We start from the raw sequence: 27,200 nt of genomic DNA, 5'->3' as shown, positions 1-27,200 counted from the left end.
GTGACCTGGATGACCAAAATCTCCATAGACAAATGACAATACTAATTGCTTGGATTTAAATAGTATGAGACACTTTAACAACCCTATTGTAGTGGGCAGTGGTGGGATTCAAATATGTGAACAATCAGTTCTCTGTCTGGATGCAGCTTCCGGAAGTCCATTCTGGGCCTGGGCCACAAAACATTAGCTACCGATTCTGCCAAACTGGTGCAAACAGGCTGAATCCCACCACTGGTAGTAGGCTATGGAAGTGGCCTTGAAGAAGATATTCAACAACTGTTCAGTAAACAACAGTATAGTCCCCAAAGCGGGGATGGAAGTGAGGACACTCAATAGAGTTGTCAGTAAAATTTGGAGACTCTTTCTTGACATGGCCTGCTTCGAAGGGTTTTAGATACTCCCAATAGTACTTCTTCCAAAAGGCAACTGGACTTTTGTTTTTGTTTTTTTTTTCTTTGAAAACATTTCACTTCTCATCCAAGAAGCTTCTTCGGTTCGTTGATGAGAAGCGAAATGTTTTCAAAGGGAAAAATTACTCCAAGAAAGTCTAGTTGCCTTTTGGAAAAAGCATCTTTGGGATAACCATGACCTGGATGACTGGGAATTCTCCACAGACATTTTACACACTCATTGGTTCCCTAAAAATAAAGCACATAAAGAAAAAACACCAATTAACTTGTAGGATTTTTTTTAACTTTAGAAACCTCTAGCTTCCAAATGATGAGATCAGCAATACAAGTGTATTCAAACTGTCTTTAAAAGAAAAATAAACTAGTATTCCTAGCCGAGCATTAGTCAGGAACTGTAACTGAGCTTCAAAGAACTGAGAAACTTGCATCCCTGTATAAAATGATTTTTTAAAACCAGGGGGCATCGCTTTAGGATTTCTGAAGTCAGGCTATTTTTCTGACTTCCCTGCAGCCCTTATAAATGCATGGTTAGCAGCCCAGTTGTGTGACATGGAACTTCAGGCTCACGGACCCAACCAGGGCTTGTGGTCCTACACAGACGTACGCAACCTGGCATGTGCAGTTCATTCATGGCAAAGTTTTTCACACTCAATCAGACTTTTAGTTAAGGCAAGAAACCGCAGAGCCTCGGGAAGAAAGTCCATCCTAAGTATTTCTCCATTGGCAACAGACCTGGGCTGATGAATTAAGCAGCCAGCATTGCAATGCTCCTTGCAAATACGTTATCAGCCTGCCCTCTCTTGACAATGCCTAAACTGACATAGCAAAGTAACACAGCTCCCTCTAGGTGCCAGATCAAATGATAGGACCTGTTTTCATAGGGATTTCCTGGGATAATGAAAGGCTCTCCCCCTTCAAAAGCTCTTTTGATGCTTCCAAAAGCCTATCGGAAGATTCTCCTTGGCTTTCCAGTTTTGCATAGTTGAGTAGGTCAATGTGGTCCAGCCTAGGCCAGCTCCTATGTTTCCTTTCTATGCTCGGTGCCACCAATGCCGTTCTTGGCTGGCCAAGATCCAAGGATTTAGAATGACCTGAATTTGGGAACGCTCTCTTTGCACATTCATGAAATTTATCTACCAAGGTGCCTGAGTGGGGTGTGCTATCCATATCAATAACTATGTGGCTGCCTTTCAGTGTGTCCTTCCTGGGCACAATGCGGTTGCATCCAGGCAGAAGAGCCCACGAGAGTCTCCGTACCTCCTCCCTCTCCTCTGGCAACCTAGAATTGCCTTCCAAGTCCTGGATACCCACCCGGGAAACACTCTGCTTTTCGAGAAGACAGTTATTAAGCTTGATGAGAGGCAAAGGCAGGGCACTGACAGCCGTAGATAGGACCGACTCTGCTCCGCGAGCGAAGGAGAAGGCTCCGTTCTCTGGCAGGGCGTTGCTGCAGTCAGAATGGACACTCAAGAGGGACAGCGAAGGTGAGAGGCTCTTGTGATGGAAGAACTGGGTCGTGGTTTGGAGCCTGCTGGAATTGCAGCTGTTGACCCATTTCTTCACAGGACTGGAGCAAGATTGGAAGCCACTGGAAGAAAGGTCCACCTCGTAGTAGCCTTCTACACATTCAGCATTGTCCCTGAGGGTGGATGAAGTGGTCCTTCTCCTCTGAAAGTAATCACTTGTTGGTCCCGTGTCCTGTGGAAAATTCAGGCTCATGGAATAGAGTTCCTGCTGCATCAACAGGCGAGTTTCCATATCTCTGTTTTCGTACAGCAAAGTATTAGCGCAGATGAAGATGAAGAGTCCCACACCCATGACAACCGGTCCAATAAGCTTCAATTTCTCACTGTGAAGGAAGGGGTGGGCTTGGGGAGAAACCTTAATTTCCTTCCTGATGTCTCCGGCAACACTAGAGTTCCCTGGCCTACCACTTCCAGACTTTGTACGGTGAGGCCAATATCCAATCACAGCAATGGTCATTCCCACTAAGACCACCGAGATGCCCACCATCACGAAGACTCCTGAGGCCGAGCGCATCCGAAGCTGTCCCTTCGCCACCATCTGCGGGGAGGGCTTGCGCCGAAACCTGCCCCTGTGCCATCGGGAAGGACCCGAGGATCCTGATGTTTCCTTCTCCGAGGTGTTATGGGTCTTCATAGCTTCGGCAACTTCAGTTATACTGTCAGTTCCTCTTGGGTGGTCCACAGGTCATCTTAACAATAGTGAGAGAGGGAGAAAGAAAAGGGTTAAGAAGAACAGAACACAGAACATAGATTAATAGGTTCAAGGTCTTCTAGTCCAACCCTTTGCCTAAGACTTTATTCCATGTTGGACAGCATGAATGTAGTTGGAAGGCTGCAATTCATCTAAAAAGTAAGGCAGGGGTCTTCAAACTTAGCCCTTTGATGACTTGTGGACTTCAACTCCCAGAATTCCTCAGCCAGCGTGCCTGGCTGAGGAATTCTAGGAGTTGAAGTCCACAAGTCATCAAAGGGCTAAGTTTGAAGACCCCTGAAGTAAGGGCTTTCCTTACCAACAGGCAGCTCCACCTCTAAGCTCCACTACTGACTCAGATAGGGTTATACACAGAGGTGTTCTCATCTTTTACAATGTAGAACATCTTCCAGCTAGGTTGATAAGAAACCAGAGGCACGTGTTCTTTGCATAACACAGCCTCAAATCCGAGAAAAGGGATAGCTAAGCTCTGATCAACAACCAAACTTTTAGTGAATTAACAGGCTAGATTGGGACTTGATAACCTGAATTTCAAATCCTGATCCAAACCTAACTCTTCTTGGCCAGCTTAGGCAACCTAGGGGTAAATGCTTTCTAAATTTGGCAATTAATTTACCCTAGTAGAAAGACCCATCCACACTTTATTGAGGGTGTGAAAATATGTCCTTGAAAGCCCATTTTCTATTGTGGGTGTCCCACAAATCTTTTTTGTGGTCTTCCACATCATGTTTGCTCCTTGTAGGATTCGGAGGCCAAAACACTTGCTGTTTTGCATTATCTCAGCCCTTTGTATCTGTCCTACATTTTTAAAAAATGGGTCTGAGCTCAAGGTGAGTTGCAGCCTGCCACGTTGCTAGAAACATGATTTAAAATTAATCAGCAATGCACTGAGCATGCAAGCAAATCCAACATAAATTCTTTGTTTTCATTTAATCATTTTAAGGTATTATCTGTCTCTGGAAAAAGACATTAAGTGAACAAGCTTTTTAATGACAAATGTGTTCTTGTCCCAAACTGTCAAATTCTGACATCAAGAAAAATTATTGGAAGAAAGAGAAATAAAGGGATTTTTAAAAGTTCACAAACGTGAATTATTTATTTATTTTATTTATTTTATTACATTTATATCCCGCCCTTCTCCGAAGACTCAGGGCGGCTTACAAGCTTAGCAGTATAATGTACCAACATTATGTAATCCCTAAAGATATAAAGCAATACAGATGTAGCTATAGATCTATTATCTCGCATATGCCAGATATTTCATAAACCGATACATTTTGGTTGCTGCCTAGTTGCTTTTATTCCCCAAATAGCCTATCTATTTAATTAATATTTTCAATATTTCCAATCTGACAAATTATATAGGTAGTTCGCGGTTGTTTAGTAACTGTTCAAAGTTACACCGGCACTGAAAAAAGTGACTGATAACCATTTTTCACTCTTACTGTACAACCATTACAGCATGGTCACATGATCAAAGTTTGTCACTTGGCAACTGGGCTCATGGTTGCAGTGTCCTAGGTTCACTTTTTGCAACCTTCTGACCAGCAAAGAAGTTAGATTCATTTTACAGCCATGTTACTAATTTAAACATCCGGATCTTGGATCTCCTAACATAGGCATCGACATCACAGAGAAAAATTTCTGGAATGAGCTGTCTTTCTTGAACTTTCCAAGAACTCAAACTCTCAGCTAAAAAAATCCTCACATTCAAAGTTTCAAGATGTCAGTTTAAGAGTTTAATATTATGAAAACAACCTAATCCATCACAGTTCCTAAATAACCACTTGAGACGCTTCCGTTGTTCAGCTCATGAAAAGAGAACTAGGAACATCCCACGATGCCTTACCCAGGTTACATATCAAATGTAACTCTAGTCCCTTGGAGGTTCATATTTCTAGCAAAAACGGCAGACTGCAAATCACCTTGAGCTCCTGCCTTGTATCACCAGACCCACTTTTTAAAATAGGACAGATACAATGGCCTGGTTTAGAGACAATGAAGGCCAGCACTAAAGCAAACTGAAGGTCTACCCCAAGAGAAGACTAGACAATATCTTGGAGCTTCTGGATGCCCCTCCTGCAGTCTGGAGGGGGTCTTGTGAGTGTATTCACACAACAGTTGCAGGGAAGAATGCTCTGCAACACCCCGCCTGGTCACATGGAACAGTGGTCTGCAGGGATCACCTCTTTAAGAATGCCTGCATCCCACCATTCAGGTTGTCTTTCCTTAACCTAGTCAGCTCAACATGGTTTCCAATCAAATGCCTCTGGGAAGTAGGTCATGCATGCAACTATAGCCTCCTATAGTTCCTCAGCAACTGGAGGAGATATAGGAAGGCATATGACACTGAAGGGTAGACTGTAATTAAGAATATGTATTAACCACACACACAGCATCTCCTGGGAACCATCTTAAATCAAGCACATCTTTTCCTGGAGTCCTGCACTGTGGGCCACAAACAAATCCAGAAAAGATGCAGCTACTTTGCTGGGTATGCGGTGGCCTAAGAAGTTAAGGTTGGTAGTTGAAGACTACTACAAGCACTGGATGATAGAGTAAGCTCCCATTCTTGCCCCAGCTGCTGCCAACCTAGCAGTTTGAAAGCATCCAAATGCGAGTGTATAAATAATTACCAATTTGGTGGGAACATAATAGTGTTCCATGTGACTCGGTATATATTGTAGTCATGGCAGCCACATGACAACAGCCTCTCAGGAGGCTGTAGGTTCAATCCTAAGTAGCAACAGATATTTATCTTTGTAGGGCACAGACTCCACATGGGCATCAGGAAGGGCATCTGGCCAGTAAATACTCAGCTTCCTTCAGTTGCTCCTTCTCCAGCCCGATGCAAGGGATTATAGCACTGTTCATGATCGCAGCGGGAGACAAATTGGATTGATAAATGAGGTCTCAAGCAGAGACTTCCTTGGATCGCCTTCTCTCCCACCTCCCTCGTTTCCCCATGATCTAAACTTAATTCCATCTGGCTGAAATGGGAATGGTTGGGTAAAACTTCCAAGATCCAAGATGGTGTTGCCAGAGTCTGGTGACAAAATGTTTGAATTTTGACAGTGGCATTTTGCTCTGGGTCTCTCCTGCCTATCGTGAGTTAGAATGAAGGAGAAAGGCCTATAGGTGTGAAATCATTTGAAACCCTCCCTCTTAATCCCTTCAACCATCCCCAACGTGGATAGATTGGGTCCCTCGCTTTTAGTGATCTCCACATAACACTGGATAGCCTCCTATGGACCTTTAAAAGTTGGGAAGCTAAGTTATGTTAGGACATGGCTTTCTGGGGGATTTCTGGGAGCTGAAGTCTACATATCAGTAGAGTGCAGTGGAATGGAATGGAATGGAATGGAATGGAATGGAATAGAATAGAATAGAATAGAATAGAATAGAATAGAATAGAATAGAATAGAATAGAATAGAATAGAATAGAATAACAGAGTTGGAAGGGACCTTGGAGGTCATCTAGTCCAACCCTCTGCTCAGGCAGGAAACCCTATACCATTTCAGACAAATGGTTGTCCGGTCTCTTCTTAAAAACTTCCAGTGATGGAGCACCTACAACTTCTAGAGGCAAGTTGTTCCTCTGATTAATTGTTCTAACTGTCAGGAAATTTCTTCTTCAAGCCGCCAAAGTAGAGAAACACTGGACCAGAAAGCGCATCTAGATTCTGAACTCCCATCGTTGTATACATTTTAGACCTCACGTGGAAATCCAGTAACTTTTCATCAAGGGAGATCTGAGTGACTTATTGAGTCCCCTCTAAATACAAGCACTACCTGGATAAGCTTGGCATAACTTGCTTGGTATGGCTGCCAAATAGGATAGCGAAACTAATGCCGATCCTAATTTTAAAAGGAATGGAACAAAGCCATTGGGGACTGTATAAGAATTAGTATCTCACTGGATGCCCTTCACATGCATTGGGACTGTAACCCACTGGGAATTCTGGAGACTGAAATTCCAGCAGACTCAGGAAGACACAAGGTGGAGAGACAGATTTTAATGGAAAACAATTCAGGAATCATGCAGACTTTTTTTTAAAAAAAGTGGTCCAAACTGTGAGGTAGATTTAACATGACAACTATTGCTAATATTCTTTTATCTGGAATTAAGTACAGCTAAAAAAAGCAGAGCAAGACAGAACGTAACTCAGAGCTAGAGAAAGCTACACTCTATGCAGAGTTCAAAATCATAATGTTATTATTAGAATTCTCAAGAAAGGTTACATAAGCCCATATAAGTCTATGTGTCTGTTTAAGAAAAAAAAAGGTTCCAGGACCCTGACACTATTACTGAAGTGGACTGATTAAGTCCACATTTTGGCAGAAGTTATTTGACCTTTCTAAATAAAAAGTTACGGCATTTGCTTCCAAGGTCAGCTTATGATTCAACTGTGAATTCTGTCCATCCTTATAAACTGTTCTGTGTTGCCCTGTGGCATTTTAATTCACAGAGCAGGGAGACTCAGATTAGCGACAATTCAGAATGACAAATGCTACAGAAATGGAAACATTAGTGACATCCCAAAATATACTGAAGGTTGCTTGGCTCTGATTTTAATATTTAAGAATGCCCTCTCTCTCTCTTTGTGTGTGTGTGTGTGTGTGTGTGTGTGTGTGTGTCTGTCTGTCTGTCTGTCTGTCTGTAATAGATATACTTGGAGATTTTGGTTAAAGTTCAGATAATGGAACTTTGGATGGTTTCTCTATGATTTTACTAATAAAGCATTCTATGTGTGTATGGATATGTATACATATGCTATGAGTCAATCAATCAATCATTTATCTATATTTGAATAGGATGAGTGCAAGCACCTGTACAGATTTATCAACCATGATTTTGTCAACTTCCTTCTTAATGCCACTCAGTTAGTAGCAGCGTCCACTTTTTGTAGTAACAACTGACACAACTTGCCCTGCAGTCAGGAGCTGGAGTGATAGGCAAACATTGGAACCATTACCCTAAGGAGCTTCCATTCTATGTACGAGCTCTATATCCAGAAAGCAAACTTAACATTATGGGTAGTCCTCAACTTACAACAATTGAGCTCAAAATTTAGGCTGCTAAGCAAGGCAGTTGTTAAAGTGAGTTATGCCTCATTTTATGAACCTTTTTTGCCACCGCTGTTAAGCGAATCACTGCAATCGTCACATGAACCATGTGCTCATTAAGCGAATCTGACTTCCCCATTGTCTTTGCTTGTCAGAAGCTGGCTGGGGAGATTACAAATGGTGATCACATGATCCCAGGGCAGCACAACTGTCATAAATAGCTGCTGTCAACTGTCCAGTTGGGGAATCCAGAAGAAGAAACTCCAGAGACATTGTTTTTCCAAGAGTACAAAAACTTTACTGAATAAACTACATTGGCACAGAAGAAGCAAAACCAGCTCTGGGTTTCCCATGCACAGTTAATCCCCCCCTTTTCCTTATGGGCCACTCATAGTCCAAAATGTCCACCAATCATGCCTGCCCATTTTGTTCTGAGAAACGGTCTGCAAACAGGGACATCTGCTTGGGGTGACCTTGGGATGCCAGCAATGCCCCATGTTGCTGACGGATGCTTGAATACCTCCATCCATTGCAGTCCAACCACACATACCCTCCCTATTATTGTCAAGCTATGAGTGCCTGAATTCTGGTCACATGGCCAGGGGGATGCTGCAACGGTCTTAAGTTGCAAAGCAGTAATAAGTCACTTTTTTTGAGTGCCAATGTAACTTTGAACTATCAGTAAATGAATGGTTGTAAAACAAGGACTACCTGAAGTCTGCATTCTGTCTCTAACCAGCATCATGAAAACTGAAATACAGACACACACACATCTCCCCACCCCCGGCTGACATTTTTGGCATAATGTTGAGCTTTTTTTGTTTCTTCCCATTTCTTTATGGCAATTGCCTGGCTAAAAACCTGTGAAATCTTTTAGGTCGTTTGGGTTCCTTCTAAAAAAAAAATCAGATCAGGATTTATTCATTTTTATTTTTAATCCCCCAGCCAGCATGGCCAGTGCCTTTTTTTATTTACTGTATGTCATTAATTTCTCTTGGAACACAAATGTGTTTTCAGAGACAGACATGGAAAACAGACATAGTTTAATTTTTGCAAAATGGGACATGATGAATTGATGAGCTGACCAGGCATTGCACCCATTCTTGTACCAAACGCACCAGGTTTAAATTCAGTGGTTGACAATGTCATGTTTCCTTGCTCTTTAAACTCACTTGCTGCAGAAAATGGATAGGTCAAAGACTTGCGACAATAAACTCGCAAATTCCCTAAAGGCCATGATCTTATAACTGGTACTAATTAAGGAAGCTATTAATGGGACAAACCCATGTTGTTTGCATGAAATGTTCCAAATCAGGAACTGGATTAACCAGCTTCTAGCAATCTGTGGAAATAGTTTCCTGACTGCCTCCAACACTGCCAGTTTTATGCTATTATACGAGTTCAAACAGACCTAATTTCTTGCACTGAGTGAAGAGCTCACACATCCCGCATTAAGCACTGACCAGCCTCTGCTCAAACGGCAGGCTCACATCCCACTCAAATCACAAAATCAGTCTTCTTGGCAAGCTCCTTAGGCTGGCAAGATGCTATTCCAAACATTAAACGCTCTGAAAAAGAAGGCCATTTCCATTGCCAGAGGAAAGCTAGCCTTTATTTTCTCTCTTCTTTAAAAGTATTTTCAGATAAACCTGGAAGCTGGCTATTTAGCACAGGAGACAGAGGGAGGCATTGCTGGGAACGTGTTTGTTGCTTAGCTGTGTGTTTTCTGGTCGTAGTGATTCCTGCCTCGCTTTGGATTGACACCCTGGCTGGACTTGAATCATGCCTTGGAAACTCTTCTTGACTCGTGTGTTGTGGATTTCAGTTTTGCCTGGTGGATTTATTTTGTTTGAGAAACTTTCAAATGCTTTGTGGACTCTTTGGCCATTGCTCTGTGGACTAACATTGGTCTGCTCGTGGCTGGACTTAATTGGGACAGTTCTGGGGGTTTTGGTGAAGAGAATTGCTGGAGAATATTAATAGACTCACTAAACCACAGTTACGTGTGTGAGAGTGAGCGAGCGGGTCAGCACACTCGGTTATTAAGTGAATTTGATTTCCCCATTGATTCTGCTCGTCAGAAGGTCACAAAAAGTGATCACACAACCCTGAGACAGTGCAACCGTCATAAATACATGCCAGTTGCCAAGTGCCCAATTTGATCAGATGACCATGGGGATGCTACAATGGTCGTTAAGTGTGAAAAACAGTCATAAGTCGCTACTGTAATGATGTCAGTGCTGTTTTAACTTTGAATGGTCACTAAACGAATGGTTATAAGTCAAGAAGTACCTGTAATCACTCTCTGAAACTTCTTCTACAATTGAACGTAGCTGGACAATGGCTGTACTTTCTGGAGAGCTGAGAACTGCAGCGGGCAGGGGCAGCAGGGTAGAGTGGGTAAAGTCGTACCACGCCTGTGCACACAGCTGGGATGTTTCCCTTTTCCTCCCAATTTGGGAGAGAGAACTTGAATTTTTAAAACTACTGTTATTAGGACTATTTTTAGACTGAGCACTCCTGGGAAACTACTGGCTTTTCCCACTGCAAAAGGATGGGAAATGTTGGCACTGACATTCTGTAGATGTGACTGGAGAGATTTGGGGTGGGGGCAAAAAAAGGGATCTGAGCCCTTCTATTGATGCATAAAGACCACAGTGCAAAAGACTAGAATCATGTGTTCCACATAAGGTGTTGGAATTCAACATTGCATGGACCAGATTTTTGGGCCTATAAGGCTATTGATCACTGGGTGCAACACTAAAGAGAGGTAGCAATATATAACATGCCTCCCATTGATTAGAGCAGTGTTTCCCGACGTTGGCCTCTTGAAGATGCGTAGCGTTCAACTCCCAGAATTCCCTTTCTGGGAATTTTAGCCCATTGTGTCTATCAGGTTTCTGCAAAAGTAGAATTCATCGGAGGACATAACTCAGCTTCCCAACTTCCAAAAGGACTACAAGAGGCCATCCAGCGGTATGCTGACATGGCTGACTGGAGAATTCTGGGAGCTGAGGTCCACACATCTACAAATGGATAAGACTGAGAAATATGGGTTGGAGTGATATTCTCAGGGCTTTCATTGGTGAAATACATTCAGCACTTAGCCAACTCCTTCCACCACTGCCACAAACACACCCCAAAATAGCCCTGCAGGTACTCCAGGAGTCTCGACTCTAAGAAGCTGCCATAAAGAAAAGGGGGTCAAGCTATTCTCCAAAGCACCTGAGGGCAGGACAAGAAGCAATGGATGGAAACAAATCAAGGAGAGAAGCAACCTAGAAGTAAGGAGAAACTTCTTAACAGTAAGAACAATTAACCAGAGGAACAACCTGCCTCCAGAAGTTGTGGATGCTCCAACACTGGAAGTTTTTAAGAAGAAACTGGACAGCCATTTGTCTGAAATGGTATAGGGTTTCCTGCCTGAGCAGGGGGTTGGACTAGAGGACCTCCTAGGTCCCTTCCAACTCTGTTATTCTGCTATTCATCCTGCCCACAAAGGGTACTAGGCTAAGCAATGGGGATAAACTAACTTCCAGATCCCATGTCACATCATTTGTTTCCTAAAACAGGAAACTTTTTATTTGCAGAAGTCTTTGGCAACAGCTTTTTGGGGTCACCAGCACAGCCTTTTTTCTTTTTTGCTCATGTGTCTGGAAAATTCCACCTTCTGCATTGCTGCATTATTCTTGTATTTTAAGATTAAACTGGGGGGGGGGAAGAAGGAACAGCCAAACAACAGTGCTTTTCCTGCTTGCGACTCACACGGGCCCCCTTCATATATATCTGCATTACATAGTGCAGATTGTTCTCGGTTACTGGATTCTTTGCTTACAAGATCATTTTTTTTTAAATGCTTGCTCAGCGCAGCCTCTGCTTTTCTGTTTAGCGTTAATACTCAGGCTTAGGAGTCAACTTTAAAATGACTAAATGCTCTGAAATGCCATCTGTAACTGTAGCAGGAGTGACACATTTTGCTGTGAAAATACAGAGAAAGTACAAGTACATAAAGAAGCAGCCTAATGAGTACATAATTTTGATCTTTTTTCCCTGCCAGACTAACTTTCTACATGCAAGGTCTGGAAATGGTAAAGATGGCTCCTCTCCCTCAGCAGGTGCAAACCACCAGCTTCTGTCTGAAATTAACCATCTCAGCACAAATCTAACTCACCATTTTAGATCATAGAAGATCATATTGGAGTCGTGGCTAGGGGGGCATTTGCCCAGATTCAAATACCAATTGCGCCCTTTTCTGGACCGAGATGCCCTACGTACAGTCACCCACGCACTCGTTACCTCCCGTATAGACTACTGTAATGCTCTCTACATGGGGCTGCCCTTGAAGACCACCCGGAGGCTTCAGCTGGTGCAGAGTGCAGCTGCACGGGTAGTGATGGGAGCACCCCGATACTCCCATATTACACCCCTCCTGCATGAGCTGCATTAGCTACCGGTTGCCCTCCGGGTGAGATTTAAGGTGCTGGTACTTACCTTTAAAGCCCTACATGGCTTAGGTCCGGGATACTTGCAGGACCATCTGCTGCCGGGAACGAATTCCCATCGTCCAGTACGCTCACACAGAGAAGGCCTCCTCAGGGTACCGTCAGCTAGGCAATGTCGGCTGGCAACCCCCAGGGGGAGGGCCTTCTCTGTGGGAGCGCCAGCCCTATGGAATCAGCTCCCCCCTGAGCTTCGGATGGCCCAAAATCTCCAGTCCTTTCGCCGCGGCCTCAAAACACTCCTATTCCACCAGGCTGACCTGGACTGACAGGCATTTTAATTATATTTACAATTTTTAATTTATTTTTAATTTTAATTTATTTCACAGATGATTTCAATTTTATTCTTATCTTAATTTCTGTACTTATTATATGTTTTGTTGTTACCCGCCCTGAGTCCTTCGGGAGATAGGGCGGGATATAAATCCCATTAATAAATAAATAATAAATAAATAATAAATAAATAAATTTTACCTTATTTCCCTTTGTTGGTATTAAAATATATTGCAGCAATGCATGGAAACACCCCCGCCCCCCCCTCAGCGCTAATTAATGGTGGATAATCAGCAAATTTAGAGATTGTGGGGTTACTCTTAGGTCAAGAGCACCTTTTGGGGGGGACAGGTGCGTGTGAATGAAGCACAAAATGGTGAAGCAGGATGCATTCCCCCCCCCCCCAAATTAAAGTGCATGTTTCTATTTTGGAGGAAGCAGCTGCTCCAAGAAAATAAAGATGGCAGAAGCAGAAATGGTTCCTAAAAATGTCAGGTTATGCTCTGTGCACAACTGCAGCTCAATCTATCTTGATTGGTCTGTGCTTAGTCTTATGGATTTGCACCAGTTCAAAACCTTTAAAATGGATACAGGCTTCCAATGTGTTGTGTTTATCCAAAGGTAGCACTACCAAACAAATCTCAAGTTCTCAAAGTAGTAAGCAATATTGGGGCATCCTTGTTTTTTTTAAAATTGGCAGCTTCTTGATTAGCCTATTGTTTCCTGTTTGATTGCTCTCAACAACACACCCCTAACGGACAGGGCAAGCTACTGTATATAAACAGAGAGCAAACCTCACACCCTCCATCACTGAAGATGTTACCTAGTTGGGTAACAAAATGTCTACAAGGCAACAAACAAACTCAGAGAGCAGAAGGACCCCTCATTTCAACCCTGAGCTACAAACATTCTCTCCTCTAATGAAGGAGGCTGAGGGGCCGGAGGCTAAAACATATAGGGAACGGTTGCTGGAATTGGGTATGTCTAAATTAATGAAGAGAAGGATGAGGGGTGCCATGATAGCAGTGTTCCAATATCTCAGGGGCTGCCACAAAGAAGAGGGAGTCAAGCTATTCTCCAAAGCACCTGAAAGCAGGACAAGAAGCAACGGATGGAAACTAGTCAAGGAGAGAAGCAACCTAGAACTAAGGAGAAACTTCCTGACAGTTAGAACAATTAACCGGTGGAACAACCTGCCTCCAGAGGTGGTGAATGCTCCAACACTGGAGGTTTTTAAGAAGAGACTGGACAGCCATTTGCCTGAAATGGTATAAGGTTTCCTGCCTGAGCAGGGGGTTGGACTAGATGACCTCCAAGGTCCCTTCCAACTTATTATTATTGTTGTTATTGAATCCAAATTTGTTTCGTTCAAAATGTGGCTCAGTTTCACTTCTATTAAATCATGGTGGGTTTTAATAGGACTGTAATTGTACTAACCGTTTCCTATTTTTCTACTTGTTCTTTCCTGTATGTGATCTTATTTTTTATAAACCTCTTTGGGAAAGGTTTTGTAAAAGAAAGCCTATCTACAAATATTTTCAGTGAAAAGAAGTAAAACACAGTCCTGAAACTGGACCGTTCTCAACTATTTTCATTTCTTTATTTGTCTTGGTATTAAATTAGTTGCCTGCCACAATCAAACAACTCTTGCTGGCTTACAATGCATCCAGTCTGGTGCTCTCTGAGCCTGGTGGTTTTGTTTTGCGGACGTTTCGTTATCCCACTAGGTAACATCTTTCCATACTTCAGCCCTGAGCTAAATTCGGTTCTATTGGCACTGAAACATCTACAGTACAGTATTATATGAATAACATAAAGATCAAACTTGAAAAAGAATATACCGGTATATGTAATAATATACTGGGGGGGAGGGAAGCTACAAAATTAATCCCCCAAGAAAAGCAATAAGGATGTCAACAGCAATCACCACAATTCTAACACTCTTCTGTTTTTTTAGGATTTATTAATGAGTGGGAGTTGATCGTATCTGGAAGGATCATATTCTAGAAATCTGCACTTTGACTAAAATGCAGCAGCACAACATTTCCATCCCCTTTAGTTCACGTAAGGGGTGGGTGGGTAGAGGACTATTAAAAGTTTCTTCAGGGACTTTCATGTCAAAACTGGTGGGAGAAGATAGTCTTAGAGTTAAGGTCATACCCGGCACATTGAATTGCATTTTTTGGCCTTTATATAATATAGTTTTATTTTCATGGCAATATTCCATTACAAACATTCAGCAATGCAGAGACCACATTTACTCTTTTCTTTCCAATAAAATGCAGCAGCAAACTTAGCTGCCTCCAAGAATCTGGTAAATCTTCCTCCTTATCTTGAAATTCAGTGTCGCTTTTGCTATTAGAACACGCTTAACCTATATATTTTATCTACTTTTAAGCAATAATCCTAAGAACATGGAGAGCTAAATCCTATTCAATTCGTTTCCAAGTAAAAGATAGGATGAAGCTGTCAATTTCATGTATTATTTCAAGTTTTGCAGAAATGCTCGGCTGAGATTTTTGGATGTTTCCGAAGTTGAACTAGATATTTATAAGCCCCATTAAAAAGGCATTTGCTGAAGCAGTAGATCATACACAGAAAGAAAATGAGAAAACTAGCCTAAATAGAAGACAGGAGACAAATTTAACAATTAAAAAAATATCACTTCTGCTCACCTAAACTGCCTTTTTTGGAATATGTTGAAGAATTCATGAGTTACAGCAGGGGTCCCCAACCTTGGCAACTTTAAGACTTGTGGACTTCAACTCCCAGAATTCCTCAGGCATCCTGGGAGTTGAAGTCCACAAGTCTTAAAAGTTGCCAAGGTTAAGGACCCCTGAGTTAAAGGACAGGTGGACCATCACCTTCTCCAATCTGCCCCCAATCCAACTTAACACAGCCCCACAAGATAGATCAGACTAGGAAAAGAACTTTCTGGAAGGCTAAATTTACTTTTTTTGAGATAGGCTACAGCAGAGGTAGTCCTATGGAGCCTGTACATTATGACTGTAAGTTGCGACTTATGATCTTTGTTTTGTGGTGGCTATTACATGAATTACCATGTTCATTAAGTGAATAAGGTCGCTAAGTAAATCCACTGTTCACTATGGGGCATTTGTGCTGAAAACCGGAAGTAAACCCCAGTTTTCAGCAAAAATGTCACAAATCGTGTTCATGAGACCACAGGATAGTACAAACAGCTGTATATGTAGGCCAGCTGTTGAGCACCCAAAACGTGGGGGAGGGAGGGGGATAGAGGTGGCCATTGGAACTTCAGAACCAATAATAATAATAATAATAATAATAATAATAATAATAATAATAATAATAATAATAATAAAGTTGGAAGGGACCCTGGAGGTCATCTAGTCCAACCCCCTGCTCAGGCAGGAAACCCCGTACCATTTCAGACAAATGGTTATCCAATCTCTTCTTTAAAATCTCCAGTGATGGAGCACTCACAACTTCTGGAGGCAAAGTGTTCCACTGATTAATTGTTCTCACTGTCAGGAAAATATCTCCTTAGTCCTTGGTTGTTTCTCTCCTTGATTATCCATTGTTTCTTGTCCTGCCTCCTGAACAGTTCCTGCATATCACCATCAAGGTCATCTTTTTTTTACTCTCTTCAATGCCCTGTTTTACCATCCTGAGAAAATCTTACGGTTACGTTTACATACTGATGTGGCTTTCAGCAGCATCCATGACCCTCCTTTAAAGCTCCAATTGTGTGGAATTTTACCCCACTTTATGACCTTTCTTGCCACAACCCTTAAGTCAGGGGTCCCCAACTCCCGGTCCATGGACTGGTACTGGGCTGTGGCATTCCAGCAACCGGTCTGCACAAAGAAGCAAAGCCCCATCTGTGAGATGCAGGCACCACACAAACCCATCCACTTTCTGGTCTATGGAAAAACCTTTCTCCACGGAACCGGTCCCTGGTGCCCAAAAGGTTGGGGACCTCTGCCTTAAGTGACTGCACTTGTTAAGTTGGTAACATGGTTGTAAAGTGGATCTGGCTTCCCCATTGACTTTGTTTGTCAGAAGGTTGCAAAAGGGGATCACATAATCCCAGGATACTGCAACCGTCATAAATATGAGTCAGTTGCCAAACATATGAATTTTGATCACACGACTGTGGGAATACTGCAATGATCGTGTCAAAAATGGTCGTAAGTAACTTTTCCGGTGCTGTTGTAACTTCAAACAGTCAATGTGACCTGTTGTAAGTTGAGGACTATCTATACTATACTGTACATCAGACCATACCTTTATTGTATCAGTTGGGTTCACACACAATGGGTAAATAAAAAACACTAAATACTTTTCAAACTAACCATACTTCAATTGTTGTGTGAATGCAGACCCCATGTTTTAATTGGCTAAAAATCTTTGAATACACCCTACAAGTGACACATTTCAAAATTCTGCAGCCTACAGGAGGCTAAAGAAATAAAATGAATGTCCAACTGCACAGTCAGATGTAAGAATCACTCCTGGCTTGAGAAACGCTCATGCCCTTAAGCAAGGAGGTTAACCTGCTTTGGGGCTGGATTTTCAAATCCCTGAGCAAGAATTAAAAGCAGCAATCCAATTATGAAAAGAGTTTCTCTTTACATCTTAAGGATTTTTAGTTAAGGCTGTTGCCCTGTCCAGGTTTTCTCCAGAAAGCTTATAATCAATATCATATTTTTAAAATGAAGCCAGGGGATAATATTGCTTTCCCTCCGCCAGGAGAAGGGAGGGGCTGATTTTTTGGCAAAATCTCTATTCCTGGCACTTACCCAGAAAATCTGAACCCTCCACCCCGCTGATGGGGCGCTGGGGGGGAGGATAAGAAAATGTCCCATTCCAGTTACGTGTGCTTTTCATCTATGGACTGTTATCAGCTGTCTATCATCCATTACACTACTTAAATAAACAAAGCCCAAACTCCGAACCATTTGTAATCCATTCCAAAATCTTGATGAATCACTTCAAGGATCTGTTTATAGAACATTAACAGTTTAAAAACCAGTCCATCCTCTTTTAACTGAAAGCATATTTAAAATTAAAAAGTCTGAGTCATCTTAAATTGCACAAGGGACTTCCAGAAAGACGGGGCCAATATTGACCATAAGATTGTTTGCGTGACAAGCATTTTAATTTCAGTGCAAGCGATCAGTATTGGTCCAATTCAATTCACTTGCGGTCTCATGAGCACAAATTGAATCAAACTGGGCTAATACTTAAAAAAATTCTGTGTTTTGCACTGGATTGTAAGTGCCTGTTACACTACAATCTTAGCACTACTGGAGGAAAAAAAATCCAATAGCTTCTAGACTTGGTATATAGAGCTTAACTGCTGTCCTCTATAGCAGGGGTGTCAAACTGCTGGCCCGTGGGCCGGATGCATCATCAGGAAAGCACGCCCACCCCATTGCCAGCAATGGAGAAAAAGCTCCAATACGTCGCGCGACGTCACGTTACGTCGCGAGTTTGACATGTCCACTCTATACTTTTAAATGCAACCCCAAAGGAAGAACAATGGATGACATTTGTGACAAACAGTGATGCTAAAGTGAAGACCATGTCTCTGCCATCATGACACAAAGGTTGCTATTATCGACTTGCATCCTGACATGTGATGCACAGATGTGACCCACGGTGGTGCATTGTTTAGAATGCGGTATTGCAGGCTAATTCTGACTGCCAGGAGTTCGATCCTCACCAGCTCAAGGTTTATTTATTTTATTTATTTATTAAATTTTTATACCGCCCTTCTCCCGAAGGACTCAGGGCGGTGTACAGGGCAATAAATAGGTTGACTCAGCCTTCCATCCTTTCAGAACAAACTTCTGCAAGCTGGCTGGGGAATTTGGGAAGTTGAAGTTCACACAGCCTAAAAGTTGCCAAGGTTCAGAAACCCTGGTCCAAAGACGGCCATCGTGATGGCGGGTGCTTAATAGTTCATAATGAACAAGAATGCATCCGCTTTAACAGCAACAACTCTAGAATGGGAACACCGGCAGCGTATTCAGATACAGCCTTTGCTCTCTGACATTTCTGTGTTCTCTCTGAAGCATTGTTGGGGTGACATTATTTTCTCTATGGAGTTGGATACTAGCCACAAGTCGTCACACAACTACACTCAGCTCTGTGGCAGAGGTGGACTGGAAGAATCGGGTGGGACAAGAAAGTGAGATTGGGCTCAGCTCAATTGGCTTTCCGTCTTTTGACACCTTCTGCAAGATTTTTAAGTAACGTCATTCTGAAAACTTGTACATAAAGGTAGTCCTCAGCTTATGACTATAATTGAGCTCAGAATTATAGTCAGGCCGGTCACTAAGTGGGTCATCAGGTAACCAACCCAATTTTACAACATTTTTTTTGCAGTAGTTCTTAAGTGAACTCCATGCAATGGATGGAAACTAGTCAAGGAGAGAAGCAACCTAGCACTAAGGAGAAACTTCCTGACAGTGAGAACAATTAACCAGTGGAACAACCTGCCTCCAGAAGCTGTGAATGCTCCAACACTGGAAGTTTTTAAGAAGAGTCTGGACAGCCATTTGTCCGAAATGGTATAGGGTTTCCTGCCTGAGCAGGGGGTTGGACTAGATGACCTCCAGGGTCCCTTCCAACTTTATTATTATTATTATTATTATTATTATTATTATTATTATTATTATTATTATTATTATTATTATTATTATTATTATTATTATTATTATTAATTTGGTTGTTAAGTAAATTGTCTGCAACAAATATTTTTTTTGCCAGAAACCAGACATAAACACCGTTTCCCAGGAAAAAAAAAGTAAATTGCAGGCACATCAACTGTGGGATGCTGCAAACAATCATAAGGGGGACAACTGTCACAACTATCCAGTTCATGGGTACCCCTTTTTTTTGGGGGGGTGTCTGTGATAACTTCAAACAGTTGGTAACTGACAAGTCGTAAGGGTCGAGGACTATCTGTACAGAAATGCATTTCAAATAGCTGGTAGATTGCCCTGGTCTTTACAACATCAGCTACAGACTTGGCGATCAAGGCAATAGAAGCTGTACAGTCATGCCAAAAGCAGGCAGCTGGAGAACTTACAGCTTGAATCAGAAACCAAACAGAAAATCTGAGCATGATCACCAATCCAATTCTTAACCTTTCTTTCTGCTCGTGTAACGCTGCCAACTTCCCCCTGCTTCTCAATTTCTGCTTTCCCAGGGCTGCCTTTCTTGAGACAGATGTTTTGCAACTGCCATCCCTTACGATACCCATCGCGTTTCCTATTACACTGTAATGGACTCATCTGGAAGCAATAAAGTCAAGGAAGGTGGCTCCACGAGGACCCAACTGAATCAACGCTTAGTTTTCCTCCATCTAGCCTGACTTCCATCTGTTCTTCCTCCTGGTGAAAATGTTGATCAGCTGTGGTCCATCTTCCTCTGGGTTCGACCTCTTTCTGAGTCCAGGTCCACCAGCTGAAGATATGCCACCAGCTACAGCGTCTCCTGGACTCAGCTTCTGGAGCCTGCAATGTAGTAACTCTGAAACTTTCTGGAGCCTTGCCAGATTCCTGCTAGCAGAGCTGAAGCCAAGGAAGAGCAATGTTCGTGTGTGACTTAGTGTGCCTCCCCGAACATGTGTGTGCATGTGGTTTTTAAAAATAGAATTCCCTTTCATTGGAAGCCGTAGGGGAGAATCATTCTATGCCAGCTTCAGGACTGGTATAGATTACACACCATTTTGGCTGCTGAGGACCAAGAGGACCTCAGATGGAGAGTCCTTCACTCCTTCTACAGCCCCCTTGGCAGCCCCTCCATATGACTCCTCATGTCTAATTCTGTTGCTAGACTTCTGAATACCAGAAAGGACCCCACTGCAAATCCAAGCTGAAGACTGGAGGAATTACAACGTCAGGTTTTCGACTTCCCAAGCCAGCAAATCTGAAGAGGGGGAACATCCATTAGGCCTATTACCTTTAGTTCCACCATTGCATTTTGAAGACTGCAGCTGAGAAGGAAAGATCCTTCTTAAAAGATACCTTTAAAAAGGCACTTTAATCTCAATGGGGTTTGTTTATTTCCTTCCTTCCTTCCTTCCTTCCTTCCTTCCTCCCTCCCTCCTTCCCTCCCTCCCTCCACATTTTAAGAAAACTGAAGTAATTTCTTCTCAAGCCTAAACACAGATTGTAAAGCTTTTCTTTCAGACTTCACCTTTCTGAGCACTGGTGATGCAATTCTCACTCACATATTGATTACAGATGATTCACTGATACCCATCGATTCCAAAACAATACAGGGACAGCAGCACCATCAGGCAAATGCTGTCATTATATACCTTGCATCCCCATATCCAATGCCAGTATGCATGTCATGGCATTGCTGTGGAGACAACATCCTACTTGGGTTGCCATCTGCTGTGCCCCAGACACCTATGCAGGAATGTATGCCTAGCAAAAAAGTTGCCTATCAAAACGAGTGTTTCTAAAAAGTTCCTAAAAATGCTTCAATTGGTAAAAGAAATGGTAGGTAATCAATTTCTTATTCATTACATATGACAGAACATCTTCTGGATCCGGAATTAAAATGCTGGACCCTAATTTTACTTGAATTGTGGCATCTCACCTTTACACAACTGTCTACCTTAAATATTGCTGAATTTAAATATTGTTGGATGTTTACAAGCATCCATTTCAAAGCCCTTTCCTCTGTTATTACAAGAAGATACCTTAATAGTTTGCCTCCAGTTTGCTGCCTCCTCCCTTATAGCATGGAGAAAGTTGAATCCATTGCATGCAAGCTATTACGCTGCAGTTTTTATCTGGGTTGACATCAACATTTAATTTTTCCTTTTCTAGCAACAATTCCAGGGCAATCAGATGATTGCTCTGTAACTGTCCTATTAGCCTACAAAAAAACTTCCAGGTCATTATTAATGTCTCTAACATTTGCTTCTTAGCGTCAAGAATGAGGCAGAAGATACGTCCCAAAGATCGAGGTCTAATCTTATAAAAGTGGCTTGTTTTTTTGCCCTTCTCTGTATGTCTGTTTGGCTTCAGGCCATGATAAAAATTTATTACAGCATATGCAATTAACATGGAGCAAAAACCTGCTCCTCCCCACCTCTCTTCCGTGAAAGACAGGGAACAATGTACAATTGTGCCGGTTGCTAATTACTGAGCTGTTTTCATTTCCCCAGACTTAAAGATGACTAATTTAACTCTGCTTTTCCGTCAGATAATGAAACCACAGTCTCCCCTAAGCAGGTGGTCATAAAACAGATTGCACCCTTCTCTCCACCTTCAATTCAGAGTGATGCAGTTTCTACCAAGGTTGGAGAAACTCAAGCATTGTCCTTTCACAATGCATCTTCAGAAATAAGAAGACATTTCATAATACTCAAGACTTCTTTGATCAGCTAATGGGTAAATTACATATGAAATGACTAAGCAGCTCTTTGGAACATCTTAAAAGCATAAATCTGTGACAGACAATTTTGAAAAGTCTTATATTGGAAGAATGTGTTGAATTGTTATCATGAGGCAACAATGGGTCCAACATCCTATTAATATCCTATTTATATTAAATTGGTGGATTCTATCTGGCAGACAAAACCTTTCCCCAAGTCCGATAGGTGGGAAGCTACACAACAACTCCACAAAATTTTCTAGTTACTTATCTAACCTTTTCCAACCTTACTGTCCTCCTAATGTGGCTTCTGGCGAGTTGTAGTCTCAACAACATCTGGAAAAGGCTGGGCTAGACTTGTAGTCTCATTTCTAGATAGTTTCTCAAGTGATTTTGTAACAGTTTTCTGCAATCCTCTTCCACACTTTTAATACAGTGCAAACATCAAAATGAGAGGCCTCTCAAAATGCAGTTCTGTGGCTTGGAGGGAAGCGATGCTTAAAAATAAATTCTTCCTATGTTCAATTATACACAGACCAACTAGATCTCAAAGAACCTGCCAGGATAAATTTATGGGGGGAAAAAGGTTGGTCCATCATCAGCTATTTTTATATTAACATGTCTGGGAGTAGAACAGAAGAGAGAAACTAAATTTGGTTTGTTTAACAGATTCTTCCAAGTCTGGGAAAAGAAACAGAAATAAAAATAATTCACATACTAGATCAAAATGTTAATGCACAAGCATATTGAGGATTGCCAGATTGATTCATTATGAAAAATGTAATGAACCAATAAATAAACAACATATTAATCTGGGTGAATAAAAGCTGTACTAAAATAAGCAATTTTATACTTAGCTAATAGCTGAAACTGCAAAGACCAGCAAGCTCTAGTAATAAAAGTCAAGGAGACATAAAAAAATGGGACAAAATGTAAATATAAGGAAGACCAGATTAATAATATGTATAACAACTAGGAATTGAGAATTCCTCTTCTGCCTTTTAAAGTCAACAATCAACAGTAAAGGATCAACAATCAAGTAATACACCCCAGACTAACACTTGGTAGAACAGTCATAATGCTTTGGAAAAGGTACTCAAATGCTGAGGTGGGTCATACATGCAAAGCATTAGAATCACGCAAGCCATGGCATTCGGAAGTGAAAGTTGGACTTTGAAGAAGCAAAGGAGATGATCTTTGATCTTTTGTGTTGGAGAGGGCTCCTGAAATACATCCAAGAAAACAAACAAGGGATAATCAAACAAATCAAATCAGAGTTCTCACTCAAGGCACAAATTACCAGACTCCAATTTTCCTACTTTGAACACGTTATGTGAAGACCTGGCTCTCTAGAGGAGGTTCCAAGGCTGGGGAAGAGGGAAGCAAAGAGAAGAAGACAACCAGTAAGATGGAAGGGACCCATTTAGAGTAGTGTTGAGTGCATCTTTGGAAGACCTGAAAGACACGGTTAGGGACAGACTGCCATGAAGAAAATCTATGTGGTCTCTTAGGAATTGACAATGACTTGACGGCACATAGTCAATCAAGCAGCCAAAACTGAGGAAGCTCTAGTAAAGTCAAGAGGTGTCTTATTTTTGAGCAGGTTGGCTTAGTTGTATGCTAAGCTGTTTGATTAGCTTCTGAATTTACTGATGGACCAAGTTTATGTAACAACATTTGCATTGGGTTTGTGTAACTCAAAATTAATGTATATTTTCCTTTTGGGGGGGGGAATTCCATATGCTCAAATTACAATTCTAGGCATATTTATTCTAGAGTAAACCCCATCAGATTGGTGGGCTTCCTTTGGAGAAACTCTTAATCCAAGCCATTTGGTTAACACCTAGCAACCCTGATCAGTTTAGGGGTTAATTAAAAGATGCCAGGTGACAAACCTGGGTGATGTTATGCCCATGAAACCAGAGCTCCACCCCTCTGGTCCAGCAAGAAGCAACACTGTCCATTACTGGCTCTTGCTTATAAATAAACATCAACAGGACCGATTGCAACCTGAAGGATATGTTTCCCAGTGCAAGATTCAGTGATGCTCATTTCACAAAGCAATTAGGCAAAAAACTGCAAAAAAATAAATCTAATTTTAATAAAACCCAAACAATGGAGACTGATCCTACCATTTAGTGCAATGCCACATAGACAAGGGGGTGGTGTGGTGCTTATAATAGCATCTACATCGCAGTCCTAAAGGGGAATGAAAGAGCATCCTCTTATGACAGCCTCCTTGCTGTAGGCAAGGTCAGGAATTGAAGACAACAGCCAGTGGGGAAGGGATTTGTTGGAGACGTTGAGTTTACTAACACCTTACCTACTGATTAGTTCTTAAAAACATCTTCACACATTCTCTAATTTTACACAGTTCTGATGAGACTGGACTACACATCCCACTGACTACCCCACGCACCTGTGGGGCTGAGGAACACCAATAAGCCGTTCCTCTAGCTTGGCTCTTCCTGGATACAAATAAACTGTTTTACAGATCATCTAAGTTCATCTACTGAAGTACAGGCAGTCCTTGACTTGTTACCACAACTGAGCCCAAACTTTCTGTTGCTGAGACAATTGTTAAGTGACTTATGACCTATTTTACAACCTTCCTTGCCACACTTGTTATGTGAATCATTGCAGCAGTTAAGTTAGGAAAATGTGTGTTAGGTGAATCTGCCTTCCCCATTAACTCTGCTTGTCAGTAGGTCACAAAAGGGGATCACATGACACACACACACACACCCCGGGACACTGCAATTGTCGTTGCCAGTTGCCAAGGGGGATGCTGGAGTGGTCATAAGTGTGAAAAACGGTCATAAGTCACTTTTTTCAGTGCCCTTGTACCTCTCTGAAGCGTCACTAAATGAACTGGTGTAAGTTGAGGACTTACTGGATACTGGATCCGCACTTTACACAAGGGCATGGTTTGTTGCACAAACTACCTTTTGAATCAGGGCAGTCTATTAGCCCAGATGTTAGGTGTTAAATTTCAAAAGCCAGATTGGTTGAGTTGACATGAAGCATGTACGGTATATTTTGAGCTATATCCAAGCTGGGCAAAAGCAGGCACCAACTTATCCTGTTTTATTGTTCTTCATAAAACTTTTCTAAAAATACAGAAGGAAGGGGGGAGGAGGATCACGTGTGCAGCTAATTTTACTCAGTTACTACTCAAGACGCTCTTGAACCTTCACCCAGCACATCTCTTCTCCCTTAGAGATTGTAAAGCCTCTCTCCCCACACTGAAATCCCTTTGATCAACCAGGACTGGATGCTAGCCAAACGCCTTCAACTCACGTTGCTTTCTCCTTTAATATCCTTGCCTGAGACACAGCCTCCTCTTCCTCCCACTCTTTTAAAGCCATCAACTGTTAGAAGCACTTCGGAGCTCCCACCAGACTCATAAAAGTCCTTTAAAAAAAAATAAAGCAGAAACTGTCCTGGAGCCAAACATCTGGATGTATTAATTTAAATTCATCATTACCACTGTTCCAATTCACCATCAAAAGAGCAAAGCGCAGGTTTTGGTGGATTTAGGATCCTCGTAGCCTCTTCTTGAAAAACTCTAGGGAACAGCTCAAGACAAGGATTCCTACGGAAGGCAGACAGGGCAACTCCACGTTTTGTCTTCAGCTCTCTAACCTTGGCTGAGCCAAACAGGGGGGGGGGGGGGGAAACCGCATGTAAGAATGCAAAAGACGTGCTTTAATTTATCAACTTAGCAACTGAGATGCTGTAGCCAACATAAGTCCCAATTCCCTTTCTCTTTTCATCTTTCTGTTTTGCAATTTATGGCACGTCTCATAGAAGTTTACTCCAAACCACGGCAAATGCATTTCATTTCTTTTCCAAGCGTAACAGCATCTCTGCTTAAATCAACGCACAGCACATCGCAAGAGGGTTTGTACTAAGTCCCCAATTCCCAGACTGGCTCTCTTCCCACTATATACTTTCAGGATTCTCCGTTTGGGATGGTTGTGGGAGACACAGTCAGTTCTAGGAAAGGACAGGCCGTTTTCTTCCCTCAAGCACAAGTTAAAGGCTTTGCTTAGATGCCACTGGGAAGAAGTTAAGAAAGAACAGAATAACAGAGTTGTGAGGGACCTTGGAGGTCTTCTAGCTCAACCCCCTGCTCTAGCAGGAGACCCTACACCATTTCAGACAGGTGGCTGTCCAGTTTCTTCTTAAAAGCCTCCAGTGTTGGGAGCACCCACAACATCTGAAGGCAAGCCGGTTCATTAGGCAGCACACAAGTCAGCAATCCTGTTCACCTACCTCAGTGCAGGTTCTCAGGGGGAGAGAAAATGCCTTTAAAAAACAACTTACCATCAGCAAAGGACTCATCCACCACATTTAATTTGTTGTCCTCTGATGTCCTTCCCTGCCCATTATTTTCTCAACTCATGGGGTTTCCTCTCCCAGAAGAAAAGCCACTGTAGCTTCCCAGCTTGTTCCTGGACCATCTGAAAAACAACAACAAGGCACATCAGGAAAGGTGGGCTGCAACCGGTTAGGACCACAATTCCAATCTTTGCAAAGAACCTTTTGGGAGCGTTAGAGACTTCTGAGCTGACATCACAAGTTTCCTTGCAGGGCAACCAATTACAAAAGGGTGTGCGTGCAAAATCGAAGTCACACTGATGTTCCCCAGACACGTGGTTGGCTCTCCTCTTCTGTCTCCGCCAGTCCTTTCAAAATGAAAGGTCTCCTCGTGGCTTCCTTACCCCCACACGCTCCAAACACTCCAGGAGGAGGGCTAAATTTCTTCTGGCGGCGGGGGTGGGTGGGCTGGGGGCAGGGGAGCGGGGTTGGTAGTCGGGGGGTCCTGCCGGCCATCCTTTAAAAGGGCTGTCTGGGGAAACGGCTGGGAAGGAGAGATTCTGCTCCACACTTGTGGCGCATCTATTCCTCAAAGGCAAATTGCAGGGGATAGATAGTCTTTGAGTTTCTTGAGCTGCGGGTCCTTTGAAGGGGTGCCCCCCCCTCTCCCTGCGATTTCTCAGCCGGCGGTCGCCCATCCCGTGCTCGAGAAGAAGGGGAGGGGGCCGCAGGGCTAGAAACCCTCCGATCCACCCACCCGTCCCAGAAGAGAGAGAGAGAGAGAAAGGGGGGGGGACCTCGGCTGCAAAGCAGAGCAAAACCGCCCGCCCGCCCTCCGCGAAAACCGCGCCACGCGCTGCCAAAGGAAGTTGGATCGGAGCGCGTGGGGAGCGAGCCCCCCCATTCCCCAACCATCTCCCCCCCCTCCTCCGCAGTTACCTTCAGCCCAGCTCTCGGGCTCCCCACAGTCTCGGCCGTCGCTCCGAAGCCGGGTTGCTTCTTCTTT

General features: G+C 42.7%; 1 protein-coding gene across 1 annotated transcript; it reads right to left on the bottom strand.

Moving 5' to 3' along the window:
- Window positions 1-604: 604 nt before the first annotated feature.
- On the bottom strand, window positions 605-26,304 carry TMEM200B (transmembrane protein 200B). The gene is made up of 2 exons (XM_081334519.1): window positions 26,201-26,304; window positions 605-2,625 (listed from the first exon to the last, which is right to left on the bottom strand). The coding sequence occupies exon 2, from the start codon at window positions 2,568-2,570 to the stop codon at window positions 1,266-1,268; it is 1,305 nt and encodes a 434-aa protein (XP_081190645.1). The 5' UTR covers window positions 2,571-2,625; window positions 26,201-26,304; the 3' UTR covers window positions 605-1,265.
- Between the last annotated feature and the right edge of the window lie 896 nt (window positions 26,305-27,200).

Source organism: Vipera berus (genome assembly GCF_964194415.1).
Source record: "Vipera berus genome assembly, chromosome: 9".
Taxonomy (NCBI): Eukaryota; Metazoa; Chordata; class Lepidosauria; order Squamata; family Viperidae; genus Vipera; species Vipera berus.
The sequence above is the reverse complement of the archived record's forward strand: the minus strand, read 5'-3'. Positions and strand labels throughout refer to the sequence as shown.